Here is a 23,127-nt window from a genome sequence, read left to right as displayed (position 1 = left end):
GTGGGAAAAGTATGGAACAAGGTTTTTTTTTGGGGGGGGGGCGAGGAGGGATTGTTAGGGAGCTTCCCCCATGTAGACCCTGGCTGACCCCTAGCCTCTCCCATACAGTCAGGCACATCTGCCCCTGTCCCCATGCGTCTCTGTGCCCTCACCCAGCCAATACCTGTCCCTATGTGTCCCTGTACCCCTCCCCCATCCCCAACGGCCTCTGTGCCCCCACACAGCCACTCCCCTGTCCCTGTACCCCTCACCCTGCCCCCATGTGTCTCTGTGCCCCCACACAGCCACTACCCTGTCCCTATGTAGCTCTGCACCTCCCTCCCTGTGCCTCCATTCCCATTCAGCCCCTGCCCCAGTCTCTCCTCCCCCACTAGCCCTTATAAGCCCCTGTCTGACCCCCTTCCCCAGCACCCCACAGCCCCTGTCTCCTGACCTGGCCTGACAAGCGCTGCGAAGCGCTTCCCTCGCTGGCGGGGAGCTGCAGCTTTGGTCTATCACCAAACACCCTCTGGTGGGAAAAAGGCAGAACTGCAGCAACCTTCTGGCAGAAGCTTTTTTCTCAGCAAAAAATTTGAAATCTGCAGGGCTCATTAAATATGCATGCACACAGTAGCGCAGAATTTCCCCATGAGTAGTATTCCTTTGCTAACAATAATGCATAAAGTAATCCCCTGCTAAAAATGCACAAGTAGTATGCAATCATGCAGTTTTCCAAGCATGGAAATGGAGGATGTCTCTTAAAAAAAAAAATCAGTCACAAAAGAACCTAAAGTGTATATATACCTTTTTATTCACCTGAGAAGAGGTGGCTCCCGATTCCTGTACTGATGTGTGAACTGGTTCTGCTGTGGTTACAAAACACAATATAATGATTCTCAGCATTTATGTGATATTCTAGTATGTAGATATTAGTGATTTTTTTTCAGATTAAAATTAAATAAAAAAGTAACCCAAGATCTCTCTCCTTCAGCCCTGTTAATTCCTATCTGAGCAAATACATACTACATGTTTTAAAAAAATCCAAGTGAACCTAGCCCAAGTTACTAGTGACCAAAAATCATTGTGCGCTGGCAGAACAGTGACCTATTACTGTTGGTAAAGCACCACATGTGAAATGAGTTGGAGGTCTCAGCCTAATTCCTGATGGACTCAGGTGCCCACGATAAAACCTACATCTTATTGCCACCCCTTTTGGCAGGCTCTGCAGAGATGCCAAGGATTAAATGGACATGGAAACACAGCTACCCTTTACATTTCTAGTCAGGAGTCCCATCAGAGTGGCAGCTCGTGGGTCTGGCAGTGTAGGGATGCCTGCACTGTTCTTGCTCATATTGTTCCAGTTCGGTGGATAACAAGAGGATATCAGTCTCCACGGCTTCAATTCAGTACCTTTCACAAGCAATAAATTAGCCAAGATAGTAACACATTGCAGATTTAAGAGTTCACTTTGCTTTCCTGGGCCAGCTCAGATGGATATAGGAAAACCTGAAGTTAGGAAATAAGTTAGCCCCAGTTAGGTCTTGTTTGACAATGGTTAACCCTGTTTCAAAAAAGCTAATTACCGAGATCTCTCATCTTTAATTGGCTGAGCTGGTTTTGGTTTGTTTTTTTCTAACCTGGCTTTCTTATAAGAAATAGGTTTTGGAGCAGTTCCCATTTCTGTCATTTCCCCCATGGGAATTTAGAAGTATCCTACTATTTTACAAACACTACAGATTACAGGGAAGGAAATTAAAAGAGACAGAAATAAATTCAGTGGTTTCCTCATTTATCCCAAGTCAACATATACACAGACAAAATTGTCTGAAAATCCAATTGAATCTATTTTGTTCTGCTTCTTCAATACAAAGTGAAAGTAAGATTGCCCCCACACCCACATCTGTAGCTCTCTCCCTCTCTCTTTCCACATAAATAGACCTCTTAATTAAATGACCTGTGTATTTTCATCAAAACCAAACCTTTACCCAAGAACAGCACATAGGCACACTGATTATATGAATTTTTAACATACACAACCATATCGTTTTATGGGCAGCATAGTTCATGCAATTAACAGCAAAAAGTAAACTGGATCTCATTCCTTTCTTTTCCCAGTATAGTTTGCACCTTTTTTCTCTAGGAATGTTTCCTCAGGTCTTTTTGACCTCAGATAAATTCCCACACAGTACTTGTACTGAATCCCATCCTTGGTCTAAGTAAGTGACACATCTAGTCAAGGGTTAAAATACCAGTGATGTGGGCAATGCTCAGGTCTACAGGCTTTATACCACATCCTATTTTAATGTGATACCATCTATACACCAGTGTGGGAGATATCTGAAGGAAACTAATTCTATTACCTTAAACAGTAAAGTGTCATTTTTGCTTCCTTAAATTCCACTTCAGTAAGTTAGATAGTTTATCACCCAAATGCTTTAAAGAATGTTTAAAATGTAGGACATTGGAAAATTGAATAAATGAGTACATTTTTAAAATAATGCTCATACGGAGTGCTTACAGCTTCAATTGAAATCAATTGGAGTGGCAGGTAATCAGCACCACTGAAAGCTAATCCCTTAATACAAAGAAGTACACAGTAGGTCTTTTTGTTAATGAAAGAACAGGTAGGATGTTCTTACTCTGAATGGCATGTTGTCCATTTAATGATTTTTCTTTGTTCACATTCTGGATCTAAAAATTAAAAATAAGGCATATTTTCTCTTTCCAGAAATGTACAATCACACCTTGTTAAATATCACACAACAAGCTTTTTCAAAAAGAGAAGGTTATAAATAAAGAGTTAACAGCTTTATCATCAACTAAGCAGGAGTAGCAAAATTTTCCCCATCAGGCACAAACTTTGGTCAAAGGTTCAGTCAAAACAAAGCTAACTCCACAGAGAGGTAGAAAACTGTGAGCCAATGAGGTGTTTTCCAAGCAACAGCCAGTTAAACTGAACTGAATGGGATGCTGTATCTATACTAAAGCAACTCCGAAAACTAGTTTTGTGTATTTCCAAACTGGTAACAGAAAAAGACATGTATTGTTGAAGCTGTGTTGGTCCAGTTGGAGAAGTTGAACAGCTCGAAGATCAGAAGAGCTCCCAGGTAGACAAGGTGTCTGGGACCCTAATTAGGCAGCACTCACACACCCAATGAATGGACACTGGCCGAGGTGGAGTGTGACCAACCAGACGCAGCCAAGTCATCTCTAGTCGCAGGCCATGAGGAGTAGGTCCTTAAAAGGGGAAGGGGCCATGTGCTCAGGAGTGCACTCACAAGTTTGTACCTCCCAAAATTGTACCTCCTGTGAAGGCCCTTTGCCCAGACCGCCTGGCCAGTTGCATTCCATCGTGCCAGAAAAGGACATTATTGTTGAAGTTGTGTTGGTGGATGTACTGTGCACTTCAGTGTGTATTATATTTATGATACACTTCATACATTTATATCTACAGAATATATACAAGATTGAAGAATTCTCTCTGAGGAAAGGGCTATATTAAGAAAGCTGGAATTATCATGACATCATTGTCAGACAACATATTCAAGGCCCAGCTGCAAATCTAGGATAAATTACATACAACAAGAATAAACTAATAATCTCAAAGGGACTTGTCATATATTCAGTCAAGATCATTGATCAGATCAGAGACTTCATAGGAAATCTAAGGAAAGTTACCTTTCCCAAAAACATAAACCAAAGCCTTCAGCTTCCAACAGTCAGTGGGAAAAGTAATTTTCCTTAGGTTTTCCGTGAAGTACCACAGCCATAAATAAGGATAAAGAGCTTGATCTTGTCCTAGTAACTCAAGAAAAAAAACACCCCCTTGTAGCATCAATGGAAGTTCTGTCTGAGTTACAAGTACTAGACCAAGACCAAAAAAGCAGCAGTTAAAAGGGACTAGACAAATACATAAGCAATGCATTATATTCCAATTACTAGCAGTACCAGTGCCTTCAATTAGTTTTCTCTATCCCCCAACTTCTTGGAAGGTCAATTCCTTCTTGCTCCTGACAGCTTTTACAGACAAACCACGAATTCGGCTGATTTGTTGCATACTTACCCCTGAACTGTAGGGAGGGTCAATGAGAGTCAGGTTAGGGAGAGATGCCTGAAGCGCATTTATATACATTGGCTGAGAACCACTGTTGGACAGAGCTGAAAATTGAACAGAAATAGGCAGAGATGAAATCAGCAGTGGTTACTAAAGCACAGCCTTCTCCCCAAGCTGAATGTGTGTTTCTACATGCCCAGTACAATGGGGTCCTGGGCCATGACTGGAGCTTCTAGGCCAGGGGTTCTCAAATTGGGGGTCGGGACCTTTCAGGGGGTCGCGAGGTTATTACATGGGAGGGGTCACAAGCTGTCAACCTCCACCCCAAACCCTGCTTTGCCTCCAGCATTTATAATGGTGTTAAATATATAAAAAAGTGTTTTTAATTTATAAGGGGGGGGGGTCGCACTCAGAGGCTTGCTATGTGAAAGGGATCACCAGTAAAAAAATTTGAGAGCCACTGTTCTAGGCACTAATGCAATACAAATTAATAATCATTAATGGTGAGACAATCAGTTAATTTTTCAGTCAAAGCTGGATCACCATCCTAAGGGCATAGTACCTACATATTGCAAAGCTCTGCAAAATGGTAGCATGCATTCCAGTATGCAGCAGGTGAAGGGAAAAGTTATATTCCCCCCTCTGAATGTCCTTGGCATTGTGATTTATCTAACCATTTTTTTTACACTGTAGTTCCTTTAAAATGTAATCCAATGTCTTCATCACCAAGCATGTCCAATTCTTAGGAGGACTGAATGATCCCTATTCAGTACTGAGGTGCAAAACCTGTGTCTTACCTTCACGTTTGTACCGCTGGATCTTCTTTTTCAGGTCTATCCTATGAATGTTCTGCAAACAGTCTTCTATCAAATCCAACTGATTAGGAGCCACCAGATTTAGTTTCTCTAGATCACTGACAACAGCCAGGAAACTCTAGGACAGCAGCAGAAAGCATTACAAACTGGAAGGCCAGTAATTTGTTCCCTACCAGAAACTCTGAGAAGAGCAAGTCTAGCCTCAGTAGCCCAACAAAACAACACAGGGCATAATGCAGGCTTTCCTTTAACTCTTCAGAGACTATGAACTCAAGTCATCCTAAGCATTCACATAGCTGCCAGTCTGGAACGTGCAAGGGTTCTCGGTGTCATGCCAAATTATTAGCTGGAAGCTAGAGTGTGATGCTCTTGCAAAGACACATCATAGTGTTTGAGGAAACAGTTTTCATTTTCGCCCCACGGCAGAACCTTGCCTCATGCCACAGAATATGAAAGCCTTGGGAAATCTGTATGTTTTTCCCCCACCCACCCTTTTCTCTGCAAGAAAAACCTCAGTGACAAAACAACAAATTTCTTACATTTGTGCTCTGTGAGGACAGATTAATTATCTAGCAATTACTGCATCCCTCTGACTCGGAACTCCCAGAGAGATACAATCAGGATTCAAATGGAAGAAGAGCTGCTTTGGTAAAATAAAGCAGTTTGTTTAATATGTGAACTAGGGAACAAACACGAAGGGATGTTATCCCCGTAATCATGATTACATTAATATTTTTCTCTGTTTGGGAGGGAGGGATTGGATCCCACATGCTTTCAAATGGCAGAACTTTTAAGGGGAGAGGTTTTATTTCTGAGTTTCTTCCAGCAACTAGTCCCACTAAGTGTAGCACTCTTCATATTTCCCTCTCCTCATCTCTCTAGATCTTTGTTCCTGTTCCATCCTATTTGATTTTAATGCATCATCTTCCCTCCCATAATTCCTTATTTCTGCTTCTCTTTTCTACTGTTTCTATGCATCTCTTTTCTCTCCCTTGGGGTTTCACGTTATTTTGCTAACTTGCCTTTTCCTTTAGTTTCTCATTCACCTACCGCTTCCATTTTGGAGCAAAAAAGATAATTCAATACGGAAACAAAAAGTAGGCATTACCTTATCTTTTGCCATTTTCATACGTGGCACATAATCCTTGAGCAGGAAAATGAGAGAACCCACTTCTTTTTTATCCAGCTCTTCGTTAATCTCTACCATCAGCACCCTGCAAGAGAGATCAGCCATTTCCAAGGGATTAGCTTTCAGTAATATCCCAGTCCTGCCCAAATGCCCCAAGTCACAGGAACAGTCTTTATCCAGCTCCCCAATCTGATTAAATAATCCATTCGTGGCCATCAACACATTTACCGCTCCAGTCTCCAAGATACACTCTGTAGGGAGAAGGGTCCAGTGGTTAGGAGAGCAGACTGGAAATCAAAGGAGGTGGGTTTATATTCCTGGCTCTGCCTTTGACTTGATGTGTGAGCACGTTAAGCTACAACCCACCAAGTCATAACATTAAGTGTTACGATTACATGACTGCCGACTGCTTCAGGGGACTAAAGGAAAGCAGGAGAGGGATCAGGCAGACATGTTTTCCCAACGGGTGTCACGATTTCCTATTGACTCAATTCCCACAGTCCTTCCTAGTCTTTTGAACAATTGCTGTAAAAGTCGCTGTATAGATAAACTCTAATAGCACCCTGTGATGGGTAGGAACCATTCTGGGCGCACATGGCCCTGCCCAGTCCGGCCTGTACAAGCTGGAGCCAGGACTTTAAAAAATGAAGCAGAGCAGTACAGAGGGAGGCAGTGGAAGGGGGCACAGGGCTGCTCTGAGCTCTGAAGGGAAAATGCTACTACTCAGGAGCTCATTGTCTGGGATCTGGCAATGCCATTGTCTGGGCAAACCCATGGAGGAGAGGCAGACGACTGGGATTGCAGGCCAGAGACTTAGAGTGAGTTACTCTGGGAAGCAAAACGGGACTGGGGTAGGAAGTGGTCCAAAGGAGAGCAATGGCTTAGCACCCTAAAATGTTGAGTGTAGCTGCCCACCAGTAGGCCCTGGACCAGAGCCCAGTGGAAAGGGCAGGGCTAGGCTCCCCTACCCACTCTGAGAGGACATTACCCCACCTGGAGTCTTCACTTTGGTGAGAGACCTGCTGGAGAAGGCCTTGAGCGTTCAAGTGCCCAGCCCCTTGCTCATTTTCAGTGGGCTGGGGCAGGGGTTGGGGTGTGAGAGAAGGTGCAGGCTCCAGGGTGGGACCAGAAATGAGGGCTCCGGAGTGTGGGAAGGGGCTCCAGGCTGGGACAGGGGGTTGGGATAAAGGAGGGTGTGAGGGCTCCGGCTGGAGGTGTGGGCTTTGGTGTGGGGCTGGAGATGAGGAGTTTGGGGTGCAGATGGGGGCTCTGGGCTGGAGCCGAGGGATTCGGAGTGTGGGAGGGAGTGCGGGGTGTGGGCTCCGGGAGGGAGTTTGGGTGTGGAAGGGGGCTGGGGCAAAGGGTTAGGGTGTGGGCTCTGGGAGGGAGTTTGGGTGCAGGAGGGGGCTCAGGGCTGGGGCAGGGGATTGAGGTGCGGGCTCCGGGCGGCGCTTACCTGAGGTGACTCCCGGGAAGCGGAGGGCATGTCCCTCCGACTCATATGCACAGGAGCAGCCAGGGGGCTCTGTGCACTATCTTCGCCCACAGGCACTGCTCCCACAGCTCCCATTGGCTGCGGTTCCTGGCCAATGAGAGCTGCGGAGCTGGCGCTCGGGACGGGGGCAGCACGCAGAGCTCCCTGGCTGCCCCTGTGTCTAGGAGCTGGAGGGATATGCTGCTGCTTCTGGGAGCGCGTGGAGCTGGGTAGGGAGCCTGCCTTAGCCCCGCTGCGCCACCAATTGGACTTTTAGTGGCCCGGTCAGTACCGCCTGGGTGTTCTGGTCAACAAACGGATGCCTGGCAACCCTATACACCTCCTACACACCTTCTACCCCATCCTGAGAACTGAACATCTGAATTATGTAGTCTGGAGCAGGTGTAATTCTCAGGGTGAGTCAATGATAGAAAGGTAAGGGAGGTGTTATTTGATTTATAAATATCTGCATATTCATAATTTCAGTGGTGTCACCTTCTGTGGTGGGGTGGGAGACGCACAGCCCACCTGGCCCCAAGTTCCACATCCTCTGGAAATTTTGATAATAGAATATAGTCAGAAATGGGTCGAGTTGGGTATTGCTCAAAAGCCTTTTCTCCCATGAACACAATGGTACCAAACAAGACAAACTAGAACAATAACGTAGATATATATTCAAACATTTTTAACTATAATTTAAACACAGGGCATCTCAAACATGCAGCCCACACGAAGTTTAATTGTGGCCCTTGACTGACAGTACTGGGTCTTTTTTATGTAAATAATGCATCTTTGTGATAAAGTATCATTAAAAAAGTGTTGATTTTTAAACATTTTCTTGAATATCTATCTACATAATTGTTCTAGGGATGTCATATTTGGTACTATTGTGTTAGTGAGAGAAAAGGCTTTCAAATGATGCCCAACTTGACCCAATTCCAATGACACTGTCATCAAAATTTCCACCCATGGGAGGAGGTGGAAGCTGGGTCGAGCAATGAGTCACCCCTGCCACACCGCAAAGGTTGACACTGCTGAAATGATGATTCTGTACATTTTTTACAAATCAGATGACACCCCCCTTACCTAGCACTAACTTGCCCATGGAATGAGATTTTGCTCCCAGATTAAGTACATGTTGCCCAATGGCACTCATGGATTCCTGAACGACTTTAAGAGACTCATTCCTCAGTATGGCTGGGGTCTGAAGCATCATGGAAACGCTAGTCTCTGCCTCTGTAGGAAGATGGGGAGTGCAGTGAGAATTGCACTCTGGCACCCTTTAATGTACTGTAATTGATGCAGATTGAGCGTTACTTAATGCAGCATCTCAGTTGCTGCAAGGGATATAGTAAGAATTAAACCAGGAAAAAGTATCCCAAAATGAAAATGTGGGCAAAAGCCTGGGCACCTTCATTCAGAATGACTATGTGATAGTCACTGCTGGGGGTAATGAGGTTCCTCTTAGCATGTACCATAGCCAAAGTGGGGGTATATGGTATGTAAGGAGAATTCCCCTTTAGCAAAAGCACTGTTTTAATAAACAAACCAGCTGGGTTTTCAGCATTTCCTCTTCAACAATGAGCACACCGCACCCACAACAGCTGAAGTCAGACCGGGTGAATAGCAGGACAAACTTCCTGACAGAGGCAAGTGTTCGTCTGTGGAAGAGTCTCCCAGGAAAGTGGAGGAAACCCCTTCACTAAGAACACCTAAAACTAGACAGGACAAAGCACTGGGAGATATGTTGCTGGGGTCAATCCTGCACTGTAGGTTTATGTGGCCTGGTTTTGAATTAAATGACTATGATGAATGGGGGTCACTAAATATGGTGATGTTGTACAGGGTCTTGTCTATCTATTCATCCCCGCTATTCTTCTCTCTAGCTATATAAATTACATAGGTACCTAGTGTTTAATGTATATAGTTCCCCTCTGTTAAATATGAAGCCAGACACTTTTAACACCACTACTTCTAAGTAACCGGCAGGCTGCATGTAGGAACCAAACTTTGGAGAGCGTCTTTATTATACTGCTGTGTGATCCTCTTTTCTGCTATTCTTTTACCCATAATTTATATTAAAACAACAATAACAAAAAGTTACCCTTGAAAAATGAATCACAAATTACCTGTAATCAGAGACCATTCTAGGATACCTCGCCAGATCAGTCTCCACTGCTGTTCTCTCTGTCCGCAGGGCCCTCCTCAGCAAGTCAAACCTCCTCACTCTGTATAATAGCTCAGACAAGCCAAACGGCAGCTTTCCCTTCTCATTCAGTGCCCCCAGGAGCTCCCTGATGTCTGTATTAGATAAATCAGGAACGAGATCCCGGCACAGGAAAAATATCATCTCCTTTTCATCTTCGTCCAATTCCTGCTCGATCTGGTGAATGAGGGCAGCTGGCACTTGGCACTTTGTCATCACAAGCTGCTGTTCCTTTAAGTTTATCTGCCCTCTTTTTGTGTTTTAAGCAGGAAGCCAACATGTCATGAAGTCCATTTCCAACAGAACATGTGGTTGGTTGTTGATCTTAATCAGATGTTTTTAAATAGAGAAGTTCTGTTGAAGAAAAAAAAAATGACAGGCCCTGCTTGAATTGATGATTTACTGAGCAACCTTTCAAGACATCCAAGTTCCTGCTGCACTTCAATCTTTGAGGCATTCAAGTTCCGGTCAAAATGCTGATCCTACTTACAAAGGTCCAATGTTCTTGAAGGGGTTCCCCAAGCTGTTCATTATGAATAAAAAAAAAAGTACATGATAAATCAGTATCACGAGAGACTGGAAGATCCATTTAAGCAAAGCACTATTAATCACGCAAGTCTGTAAGTTCCAAAGGAAGTGAAACAAAAAGCAGCAGCCCACAAAAACGAGAACAGCAAGTGTTCTAATCGTTTTAGAACATGAAAAGTTAAGAGCCATAAATTAAAAAATCTAAACCCAATCATTCTTACAAAAGAAACAAAGAAAAAAAAGTCTCAGTGCACTTAACTGCAACAGTTTAACAGCCAAGAGGTATAGTGAAGTCTCTTGTTACTAAGGCCTGGTCTACACTAACCCCCCGATTCGAACTAAGGTACGCAACTTCAGCTACGTGAATAACGTAGCTGAAGTTGACGTACCTTAGTTCAAACTTACCGCAGGTCCAGACACAGCAGGCAGGTTCCCCGTCGACTCCGCGTACTCCTCGCGCCGAGCAGGATTACTGGAGTCAACGGGGAGCACTTCTGGGTTTGATTTATCGCGTCCAGACAAGACGCGATAAATTGAACCCAGAAGTTCGATTGCCTGCCGCCAAACCAGCGCGTAAGTATAGACAAGCCCTAAGACAGTACTTAGTACTGGTTACTAAGTAGTACTTTTAAAAAGTGTACTACAGAACATTATCTAGTATTCACAGCACATATTAACTAGCATACCAGGGACTAGTGTAAATACATTAAACGTAAAGCACACTTGTCAAAATAGAGGAGCAAAGTACATTTTATGATATATTATCCTGGCTTAACAGCATAAACACCAGGCTCACTTACTGGTCAGTTCATGAAATGCAGTAATTCATGGTGGGGTCTCTTAGTTGTTGGTGCCAATTAGGGAGGGTCCACTGTAAATGGATTTTTAAAAAGGTTTTTCCTTTTACTTAAAAAGAAGTCCAACACAACCTTACAATAAATCTTTGAAGGTGCAGATGGGCCTTGTGCTGCATTTTTAATAGCATGCATTTCCTATTCTTTAACCAGTTTATGCCTCACCATTTTCAATATTAGGAGTGTAAGAATAGCATTTTGGTTAAGGAACTGGTCTGAGTTTCCGGAGACCAGGGTTCCTCCTTCCCGTTCCTGCCACACAGTTCTTGGCCAAGCGTCTTCGTCACTCACTGTCTCAGTTCCCCATCTATTAAATGGGGTAATAGGCCTTTCCTACCCCACAAGAACAGGGTGAGAATAAATGCATTAGTGTTTGTGAGGTACTCCATTACTATGTACCTACCTAGGTAGATAGCTATTTCCAAATGTACTTTTCTCTGACGTGAAAGTCAGTAGGACTCAGGTGCCTAAGTCACTTAACTGCTTTTGAGGATTTTACCTATCCTGTTAAAAGCTGCTGCTGTGCTTTTCAGTCCTTTGCCACAGACTCTGGAAGTCATGGCTCCACAAATGGCAAACAGAGAATATCTACTTCTTCCAGCCAGTTTAAAGTTGATCAGAGAAACTCAGCTGGAAGCAATTTTCTTCACTTCCAGACCCTTGTTAAAACCAATACATCTCTTTCATGTAAACACCTATGCCTCACATCTCATACCCGAATAAAAATAAAGGCCCATTAAACCCACAAGCCAATCCACTACAAAGAACTAATCAAGTTTCCAGTGCAAAGTCTCATTCAGCTATATGTTCCACTGTACACAATGACCCATATTTTCTGTAGAGCCAAAGACTGTGTCTCCCTTAGACATTTTATAACCTCAGACTTCCAATGTCCCTACCAGTGGTGGTAGCAACAACAGAAACAGCTGCTGGTGTGGCACCAACCCTGCTGAGAGCAGGCCTAGATGACGTAAGTATTACAATGCCATCGGTTGCTGGCTCTTTGTCTGCACTATAGAGCCAACGTGTGGAAGCAGCAATGGGAAATTGGAGGAGAAAAACTATCACAGACAAGGCCAAACACCTGTTGGGAGATCCAGTTACAACAAAGCTAAAACACTGCTCCATTTTTCAGTGTAGATGAGATCTAAATTATTTATAATCAAGTTCCCAATCCCCAACAAAGCCTTAGGTTTCAGGTGTGCTGAGCATTGGACTGCAACTGAAATCAATGGGAGCGCTGAGTGCTCAGACCCTCTAAAACAGGGTTTCCCAAACTGTGGGTCCTTATCCACCAGTGGGTCACAGGAAGGGTCTAGGTCAGGGGTGGGCAAACTACGGTCCGCGAGCCAGATCCGGCCTGCTAGCCATTTTAATTTGGCCCTCAAGCTCCTGCTGGGGAACGGGGTCTGGGGCTTGCCCAGCTCCAGCACTCCAGGCGGGAAGCAGGGTTGGGGGCTGCTCCATGCGGCTCCTGGAAGCAGCGGCATGTCTACCCTCCAGCTCCGACGCATAGGGGAAGCCAGGGGGCTCCGTTCTGCACGCTGCCCCCACAGCTCCCACTGGCCGGGAACCACAGCCAATGGGAGCTGCAGGGGTGGCGCCTGTGGAAGGGGCAGCATGCAGAGCCGCCTGGCCATGCTCCGCATAGGAGCCAGAGAAGAGACATGCCGCTGCTTCCAGAAGCCGCTTGAGGTAAGCACCGCCCTGAGCCTGCACCCTGAGCCTCTCTACGTGCCCCTGCCCTGATCCCCCTCCCACTCTCTGAACTCCTCAACCTCAGCCCAGAGCACCCTCCTGCACCCCAAATCCCTCATCCGAAGCCCCACACCAGAGCCTGCACCTCAGCCCCCTGCCCCAGCCCTGATCCCCCTCCCACCCTCTGAATCCCTGGATCCCAGCCTGGAGCAACCTCCTACACCCCAAACTCCTCATCCCCAGCACCACCCTAGAGCCCTCACCCCCTCCCCCGCACTCCACTCCCCCACCCCACCCCAGAGCTCCCTCCCACACACTGAACTCCTCATTTCTGGCCCCACCCCGCAGCCCGCACCCCCAACCAGAGCCCTCACCAGCTCCTGCACCCCATTTCCAGTTTTCTGAGCATTCATGGGCCCCCATACAATTTCTATTCCCAGATGTGTCCCTCAAGCCAAAAAGTTTGCCCACCCCTGGTCTAGGTGAATTCTGCGTTCCCTGGAGATCCCCTCTCCCCCACGCGCTGACTTTTCCTGGGCAGCAGGCAGAGGGGTGGGGAATGGGATTCGGGTAGCAGCCGAAGCTGCCGGAGCCAGCAAACATGTAGTCAGCAATCTCTCCTTGCCTCACGTTCGTTCACATGCTCCAGAGGCGCCTTCCCCACCCACCTCACTTCCTCTTGGCAGCGGATAGCGGCTCGTGGAACTGGATCCTCGTGGCAGCACAGAGGAAGCACCTCCCGGGCACATGCAGGGCAGGGACAGTATGCTAACTGTCCTCTTGATAGCTCTGGCCAGTTCCTCAGTGCTGCTGCTGCTGCCTGGATCCCGCTTCCCCTGGGCAGCAGGCAGAGGTGTGGGGAGCAGGATCTGGGCAGCAGCACGGAGGAAGCAGCCGGAACCAGCGAGCCTGGTAGCCATCATGGCCCATCTCCACGGCTGGGAGAGCACAAGCAAGTGGTCTGGGTGGAGCTGAGCAGAGAACTTGGGCTGAGAAGGGGAAGGAAGAGGGGAGCAGAGGGCTAAGAAGAGGGGAGCAAAGGACTGGAGGGGGCCAGTGGAAATGGTGGGTCCCCAAAAAAGACAGAATGCAACTGGTAGGTTACCTTAGTAAAAAGCTTGGGAACCACCGCTCTGAAAATCAGCACTCAATACTTCATGTCTTCATAAGAGCATTGTATACGTACACTACACTAGGAGTAAAATATACAGCCACAATATTTCCACTATGGTGCAATACCAGGAAACACCAACACTTGCCTGCAAAACCTCTGGGATGCTTTAATATGGCTCTGCATTTTGAAAGGTACAATGGAGAGACCACAATACGACACTTTTCCTCATCATATCCACCATTCAGGAACCCAGAGAAATGAAACACAAGCTGTTTCATTTCTGTCTGTTGACAGTTGGGTGAGAAAATTAACCCTAGGGCTGCCTCTACCACAGTGGCACAGGTAAAAAATGGATGATTTCCTAGGCCAGTAATCAACACACAAGTCTAGATATGCTTGTATTTTCAGTGGAAGCTGCCACTTTCTCTCAACAGAACTCTTTCAAATGTGTGGGATTTTTTTTTTTATTATAACCTGTTGAAAAAATCTGAATATCCAATTTTTTGGGGACAAAAAACAGGATTTTGGGGAAAAAAAATTAGCATTTTTGACCAGCTCTAATTTTTATTTTATATATATATATATATATATATATATATATATATATATATACACACACACACACACACACACAAATATATATACTCCCCAGACATGCCTACCATACTCATAAACAAACATACACCCACACCTAATGTTTTTTTAGGGGTTGGCATAGGAGATGGAGCATTTTCAGGTCTCGATGAGGGCTGAGGAATTCCCCCACCCAGTACACCAGAAAGTGATTTGCACAATTTTCTATCAGGGAAAAAGGTTTATCACAGGTTTATTTTTTCAAACCAAAACCAAAAAATTGTGGGAATTCCATAGAGGAGGGAAGAAACACTGTCATAAAAATAAAAAAAGCACTCAGAGCTGCCAAGGCGTGCTGGTACCAATGGTACCTGCCTCTGAAAGCCACCGTTCTTAATAGCTAAAAGTGGGATTTTCAAAAGAGCCTAAGGGAATCTGGTATCCCATTCCCGTTTAATTTCAAGGGGATCTGGGAGTTTAGTTCCCTTTGTCTCTTTTGAAAGATCCTAGCTTACACATATTTTTGAAGCTTACTAAAAAGGTACTTCCCAACAGAGCTCAGATTTCAAATATGCAAAAGGATTATTCATATACTTCTGAGATTTGCTTTAGATGGATTTTTATGCTATTTCTACATCATAAACTCCCACATTTACTAGAACGTCTGTCATATGCGCATCACACAAAACTGCAGATCAATACTTCAAGCTAATTTAATTTAAATATAAAACCCGACATCTACTGCTGAGATGATTATATTACAAAGGAGGTTAGGAAAGGACAGCAGATCAACTTTATCTCATTGATACAAAACCAGATGAAAACAATAGTGATCAAAAATATCCATCTGATTTTTGTTTGGTAGCCTATATCGGAGTTAATGATCTCAAGTCCATTTCCTTTTGGACAAGTGTCCATATCACTAAAAGCAAATTTATAAACCAGGGATCGGCAATTGTTGGCACGCGGCTCGCCAGGGAAAACCCCTGGTGGGCCGGGCCGGTTGTTTACCTGCCACGTCCGCAGGTTCGGCCGATCGCAGCTCCCACTGGCCACGGTTTGCTGCTCCGGGCCAATGGGGGCTGTGGGAAGTGGCGCGGGCCGAGGGATGTGCTGGCCACCACTTCCCACTGACCCCATTGGCCCGGAGCAGCAAACCGCACCCAGTGGGAGCCGCGATCGGCCGAACCTGCGGACGTGCCAGGTAAACAAACCAACCCGGCCCGCCAGGGTGCTTACCCTGGCCAGCCGCGTGCCAAAGGTTGCCGATCCGTTATACAATGATACCAAATGATCCAGATCTCTATGTAAGTTGGACACAAGCAATCAATATGCGTTTTAATATGACTAAATGTAAATGTATACATCTAGGACCAAAGAATATAGGCTTTACTTACAGGATGGAGGACTCTATCCTGGGAAGCAGTGACTCTGAAAAAAAAATTGCACAAAAGATTTGGGGATTGTGATGGATAATCAGCGGATCATGAACTCCCAGTGCAACACTGTGGCTAGAAAGGAAAATGAAATCCTTGGATGGATAAACAGGAGAATTTTGAATATGAGTAGAGAGGTTATTTTACCTCTGAATTTGGCTCTGGTGCAACCACTGCTGGAATACTGTGTCCAGTTCTGATGACGACAATTGAAAAAGAATGTTGATAAATTGGAGAGGGTTCAGAGAAGAGCCACAAGAATGATTAAAGGATAAGAAAAACTGCCTTATAGTGATAGTCTTAAGGAGCTTAATCTATTTAGCTTAACAATGAGAAGGTTAGAGGGGGACTTGATTACAGTCTATAAGTACCTACATGGGGAACAAATATTTGATACTGGACTTTTCAATGTAGCAGAGAAAGGTATAACAGTCCGTAGCTGGAAGCTGTAGCTAGACAAATTCAGACTGGAAACAAGGCATACACTTTTAACAGTGAGAGTAATTAACCATTGGAATAACTTACCAAGGGTTGTGGTAGATTCTCCATCACTGACCATTTTAAAATCAAGACTTGATATTTTTCTAAAAAGATATGCTCTAGGAATTATTTTGGGAAATTTCTATGGTTTGTGTTACACAGGAAGTCAGACTAGATGATCACCTGGTCCCCCAAATCTTTTTCTGAGTCACTGCTTCCCAGGATAGAATCCCCCTTCCAGTCAATATGGTCTGCATTCTTTGTTCCTAAATGTATACATTTATTTACACTTAGACATATTAAAACACATATTGGTAATTTGGTTCCAAGAAAATGAACAATCCCGATCGCTTTGTATCAGTGACCTGTCCTCTTCTTTATTTACCATGCCCCTGATTTTTGTATCATCTGCAAATTTTATCAGTGATGATTTTAAGTTTTCTAGGTTTTTTTATCATGGATACAAATGTTAAAAAGCACAGGGCAAAGAACCGATTCCCACAGGACACCACTAGGAATGTACCAGCTCAATGGTGATTTACAGTTACATTTTAAGACCTATCAGTTAATCCAGAGGTGGGCAAACTTTCTGGCCTGAAGGTCACATCTGGGAATAGAAATTGTATGGGGGGCCATGAATGCTCACAGAACTGGGGTTGGGGTGCAGGAGGAGGTGAGGGCTCTGGTTGGGGGTGCGGGCTCCGGGGTGGGGCGAGAAACGAGGAGTTCAGTGTGCAGGAGGGGGCTTTGGTCTCGGAAGAGGGAGTGGTGTGCGGGCTCTGGGCTGGGACTGAGGAGTTTGGGTGTAGGAGGGTGCTCTGGGCTGGGATCGAGGGGTTCGGAGAGCACAAGAGGGATCAGGGCTGGGGCAGGGGTGCGTGGAGAGGCTCAGGGATGCAGGCTCAGGGCAGTGCTTACCTAAAGCGGCTCCCGGAAGCAACAGCATGTCCCTTTTCCAGCTCCAATGTGGAGGTACGGCCAGGCAGCTCTGCACCCTGCCCCATGTGCAGGTGCCACCCCTGGCCAATGGGAGCTGCGGGGGCGAAGCTTGGGGTGGGAACAGCGTGCAGAGCGGAGCGCCCTGGCTGCCCCTATGCGTAGGAGCGGGAGGGGAGACATGCCACTGCTTCCAGGAGCCATGTGGAGCTGCCCCAAACTCTGCTCCCCGGCTGGAGCGCCGGAGTGCCGGAACGGGGCAAGCCCCAGACTCCGCACCCCAGCGGGAGCTTGACGGCCAGATTAAAATGGCTGGCGGGCTGGATCCTGCCCACAGGCCGTAGTTTGCCTACCCCTGAGTTAATCCATTTAACATGCCATGTTAATTTTATATAGTTCTAGTTTTTCAATCAAAATGTTGTGTAGTATCAAATCAAATGCCTTACAGAAGTCTATTACATCAACCCTATTACCTTTATCAACCAAACTTATAATCTCACAAAAAAAAAGTTAGTTTGACAGTATCTATTTTCCCTAAACCCAGGTTAATTGGCATTAATTACATTACTCTCCTTTTATTCTTTACTAATCAAGTCCTATACCAGCTGCTCCATTATCTTGCCCAGGATTGATGTCACACTGACAGGCCTCTAGTTACCCGGGTCATCCTGTTCACCCTTTTTAAATTCTGGTACAACATTAGCTTTCTTCTAGTCATCAGGAACTTCCCCTGTCTTCCCAGGATTATTTAAAATACTATGTCAGATCTGCTTATATAGCTATGTCATCTCCCTGTACTGTCTGAGCCGCTCACTGTGTATATCGTCTTTGGAGTCCCAGGCCATGAACTCTATTTCAGATCAGATACTGCAACTCTCTTTACTATTCAAACAATGCCCCTCACTCTCCTGATTAAACATGCCCAGTTTTTTCAACCTTTCCTCATAGGTCAGGTTTTCTCATTTTTGTTGCTCTCCCCTGGACTTTTTCCAATTTATCCACATCTTTCCAAAACTGTGGCACCTAGAAACGGACACAGTACTCCAGCTGAGGCCTCACCAGTGCTGAGTTAAGCAGGACAATTACCTCCTATGTCTTACATCTGATATTCCTGTTAATACACCCCAGAATGATAGACTTTTTTGCAACTGCTTCACATAATGTGTGCCATGTTAATTTTATATCTTTCTAGTTTTTTAATCAAGATGTCATGCGATACCAAGTAAAACACCTTAAAGAAATCTAAGTATATTACAGCAACACTATTACCATTGTCAATCAAACTTGTAATCTCATAAAAAAAGATACCAAGTTACTTTGACAGGATCTATATTCCATAAACCCATGGTGATTGGCATTAATTATATTACTCTCCTTTAATTCTTTTATTAATCGAGTCCCATATCAACTGCTCCATCGTCTTGCACGGGATTATGTCAGACTGACAGGCCTATAATTACCCAGATCTTCCCATTCACCCTTTAAATATTGGCAAAACATTAGCTTTCTTCCAGTCTTCTGGAATTTCCCTGGAGTGACAACACTTCTTGAAAATCAGCATTAATGGTCCAGCAATCTCCACAGCCAACTCTTAAAATTCTTGCATGCAAGTTATCTGGACCTGCTGATTTTAAAGCGTCGATCTTTTGTTTAACATCCACCCGATATAGCAGTGGAATGGAAAAAAGAGTTATATAATATGACTACATGATCAAGTGTGTTTGCCAAAGCTAGGAAATGGTTACAATAGGCATGACCTGCTGCTCCCACCCCTAACATCATCTGCATACCGCAGCTCAATGTAAAAAGCTTGTAAAGCACATGCAACACCACATCTATTTCATTGTACTTACTAGAAAATCTGGAGTCACTCTGGATGGGATAAGTCTTACTCAGCACCATCTGATAAATCTGTACCTAAGAACCTCCACCAAACATGGTGACACGATTATGGAAGAAACAGGGAGGGCTTCCCCCACTCTCACCCCTCTGCATCCCAGACACAAAATTTTACAGGGAGCTCCCCCTCCTGCAGCTGTCAGTAATATGAAGACAGGGGAAAGCATGATGGGTGGCCTTGTTACTCACAACAAGTGGAAACAAAGGGCCATTTCCTACCTCCTTAGGTAGCTTGCTTCTTCTCTCTCCATGTATTCAACCTGTAAAAGGCAATGGGGAAAGCCCCAGTGTCAGTGGGGGTGTATGACTGAGGCAGGCGGCGTGATGTAAAGCAATTATAATTCACAGTCACACCAAAACCCACAGACCTTACAGCACAGTGGGACTCTGCTGGGAGGGAGTCATACAGTCTCTGGGGTAAAAGGGACTAGGTTCTAGTGACTCACAAGGGCACAGCTGCCCTTCTCTCTCCTCAAAAATGGGGAAGAAGCATGGCCCAAAGGGGATGATAGGATCAGCAGTTAAATACAAGTCTCTGCCTTTCGGGCTACAACACAAACAGAGAGATTCAAAGTTTGGCCCCAGGTGCCTTTGTGAGAAACCACCATGCTAAGGTAAGGATACATTTTCTATCAAAATTCTGGCCTGACTTTTGTCCACATGGGTTACACTCTAACCTAGACTCTTTAGGGAAAATTAAAAGATTAAAAAGTATATTTACCTGTCAGGCCAGAACATTCCTGTTCCTTGAATAAACAGGAAGAGCCCCACACAAAGCAAACAGCAATGAACATCCAGTACATTCATTTGCTTTTTATGAGGCTGTTTCACTCTCACCATAGAATTAATTAATCCCTGATCCTCCAGTTTATTCCTCACACTCCAGATCCAAGTCCATGCAGAGATAAGTGCAAAATCAGGACTTAAGGTAGTTTATAAAACTACCACAACTTCCGAACCCAGGAAACAGTGATACACCAGTGACTCACACACAAAGACTGGTTGCATCTATCTTGGCAAAAATAGGTCCTGTCATTCACTACTGACAACAGCAACTGTAGTGCACCATCCAATCCCAAGCATTCTAACTATTGTCTCTAATCCTGCGTTATTACAACCGTGGCCAGTGAACTCTGTTTTTCCTGCATGCGATGACAGCAGAGTCTGCACTACATATGTGCAGCATGTGTTCTCGGTGTTTATTACCATAAGGTCACCTCTCAGACCTTAGATTGGGGAACTGAAAGGTTTTTCAAGATAAGACAAACAGTGTGGGAAACGATGGTATTTTAAAGGTAGGATACATGTTGTGCTTGTCAGATTTGACAGTGTTCCTTGAATATAACGTATAGAGGGTTGTTTCATAACCACAATGGCCATTGCCAAACCAGCAAAAATGGGACCCATGATTTATCATCAGTGTAGCTCTTATTTGGAAAAACTTCTTTGAGTTCCACAACGTAAGATCTGCTATATGATTCCACAGGAATAGAACTTGGATTTCTTCACCATACCAGCCACATTCTGCAAGGACATTGTACAACCTCTCTGCTGTTATTGTGTAAGCAGCAGAAGTAGGGCTAGAGACCACTATTGCAAAACCTCTGTGTGGGGCCTCACTCGCCTGACTCTATCCCATTATATTTGTTGCTTTTCCAAGTTTTGTTAAAGAAGTTTTTAACTTTCCTTGCACCAGGAAGAGGGGCTAAGGTTAGAGACTTAGGGGGAAAAATCCATAAGTATTTGATAACCTTCTGCATTGTTCTTTATGAATCAGAAACCCTTAGGCCTTGGGGCTGCTTACAATTTGCTCTAGTTTAGTTCAACTGCGGCAGTACAGACCCTTGCTTGGGCACTCTTAGCTCAGTTTCAGTTGAGCGTAACCTGCTCCTAATCAATTTTAAACTAAACTGAAATAAGCTGCTTTTAAAGTTTCAGAGCGTTCACCCAACCTCCTGCACCAGTTTTAAATCGGATTAAAAAATGACCGCTGACATTAAACCAGAGCATTAACATGAGTTACTCTCCTCCAAATGCCCTGGATATTATTCACAGCTCCTTGTGAATCCCCCTGCCCAAAACAACCACCACGGGCCTTCTCAGCCAAGGGGAACGGGCGTTCGCAGCCGTGCCAGCGGGAAGTCCAAAGTCCGAAATCTCCCTCCCTAGATGGACCGAGGCAGCTCCTCCCCGGCCCTTTGTTCCGCTCCCCGAGAGCGACTGAGTCCAGCCAGGCCACCCAACGTGCAGGGCCCAGACTCGGATGACCAGACAGCCAGTGTGAACAATCAGGACAGGAGGTGGGGGGTAATAGGAGCCTATATAAGAAAAAGCCCCCAAGTCGGAACTGTCCCTATAAAATCGGGACATCTGGTCACCCTCGCCCCTCTAGGCGCCAGGTCAGGACGCAGGATGCCGCGGGCGGCGGTGGCGGCCCGGGGGTGCCCCGAGAGGCGCGGGGGGGGACGGAGGGGCAGGCTGGAGGCTACGCACCTGATCGCGCGCGGGGGTCCCGGGGCTCCAGCAGCGGAGACGACTCGAAGGCGAAAGTGAAAGCGGCTGGTCCGCAGCCCCGGCGGCGGCTGGAGGCGAAGCCCGCGGCGGGGCCAGGCGGAGAGGGGAGCAGCAGCAGTTTCCTGTGCAGCCTGGTGGTGGAGCCCGGCCAGGCCCAGGGCGGAGCCGCGGCTGCGTTCGCCGCCCGAGCGGGTGGATCTCTACGAGGCCGCCCAGCCCCGCTGGCCGGAGCCCTCCCCAAGCCCACGGCTGAGAGCACATTGCCATTGTCCCTCCAGCTCGTCTCCCCTCGCTGTACAGCGCCACGCACGACGGCGGGCCCTAGCCCTCGAGAAACAGTCCCCCTGGGTCCCGCCCTGCCTTTGTGCCTTCGCCGGGTGCGGGGAACTTGGGAGACATTCAGGCGCGTCCATGATTTTTCTACCTCTTATAATTGTCCGGCGCAAAATAGCTTCATATACTGATGCAATAACGTAATAGCGCTTCTTACCGGCTGTTTTAGCTCATTTTACAATGTGGGGAGAGTTATAAATATTAGTACTCGGCTCTCTATGAGCTGAGGGGTGAAACCATTACCCCCCATTAGGGCAGGTAATGGGGGATAATAATGTATAACTCTCCCCGCATTTTACAGCTTGGAAATCGGACAGCATCCTGTGCGACGGAAGTGACTCATGCGTCAACCATTGGAAAGTGGCTTAAGCACCATTCATCCTGCAAATGTTCATGTAGCTTTAAAGCCAAATTTGGGCTCCCCATCGTGGCTGATTGTGCCTGAATCCAGTCCCCTTGCGTCATTTAAAACAGCGTGAAGGCTGCTCCAAATTATGCTGGCTCCGGCAATGCCCTGCTCCAGCTGCAGGGAAGGGGAGCCGTATAAAAGTCTGAATGCCACTGTAGAGTCCTATGCTGAAGGATTCAGGTGCACATTGTGCTGGCAGTGGCACAAAGTAAGCCCGCCCAGTTTTGGGGAAAATCTAGCCCTAAATCTTCACAAATGTTATATTTAAAGGACAATTCATAAAAATGTAGTATCAGTTTATAGAACTGCAGTAGGGCTATGAGAGACATAGACATTTCTACAATTGCTCTTACTACAAATAACCAAAATACTTTTCTACGTGCCTGAACCATTGGCATGATAAGAGGTCCAGTAGCCATTGAGTATCTCACCTAGCATGTTGTCCATGGCTCAGTCAACTGTTTTCCAATGGAATAATGAGCACAAATGAGGGAGGACCTTGGAAAAGTTTGTTACCTTTATCAATATATATCCAAGATTCTGTGGTGTGCTGGATAAGGAAGCCCTTTTGGGGCGTACAGATGAGATGTGAAAGTCTTCCAGATCTGTGCATGGTTTTGGCTTATTATGAATGCACTTACAATAATTAATAATACTGCAGAGCTATCTAGCAATTCACAGATTCAGAGTGTTGTA

The 23,127-nt window shown here is 45.7% G+C and overlaps 1 protein-coding gene across 1 annotated transcript in view; it reads right to left on the bottom strand.

Moving 5' to 3' along the window:
• Positions 1–21,925, bottom strand: part of CFLAR (CASP8 and FADD like apoptosis regulator) — a 34,136-nt gene extending 12,211 nt beyond the window's left edge. The window contains 10 exon segments of the mRNA XM_034785411.1: positions 784–845; positions 2,619–2,670; positions 4,043–4,137; positions 4,831–4,966; positions 5,957–6,062; positions 9,581–9,888; positions 9,890–10,180; positions 15,822–15,855; positions 19,395–19,435; positions 21,669–21,925. Coding sequence (XP_034641302.1) covers positions 784–845; positions 2,619–2,670; positions 4,043–4,137; positions 4,831–4,966; positions 5,957–6,062; positions 9,581–9,888; positions 9,890–9,937 — 807 coding nt within the window. The 5' untranslated portion in view covers positions 9,938–10,180; positions 15,822–15,855; positions 19,395–19,435; positions 21,669–21,925.
• Positions 21,926–23,127: the final 1,202 nt, after the last annotated feature.

Source organism: Trachemys scripta, chromosome 11 (genome assembly GCF_013100865.1).
Source record: "Trachemys scripta elegans isolate TJP31775 chromosome 11, CAS_Tse_1.0, whole genome shotgun sequence".
NCBI classification, from domain to species: domain Eukaryota; kingdom Metazoa; phylum Chordata; order Testudines; family Emydidae; genus Trachemys; species Trachemys scripta.
This window is presented reverse-complemented; position numbering and strand designations above follow the sequence as displayed.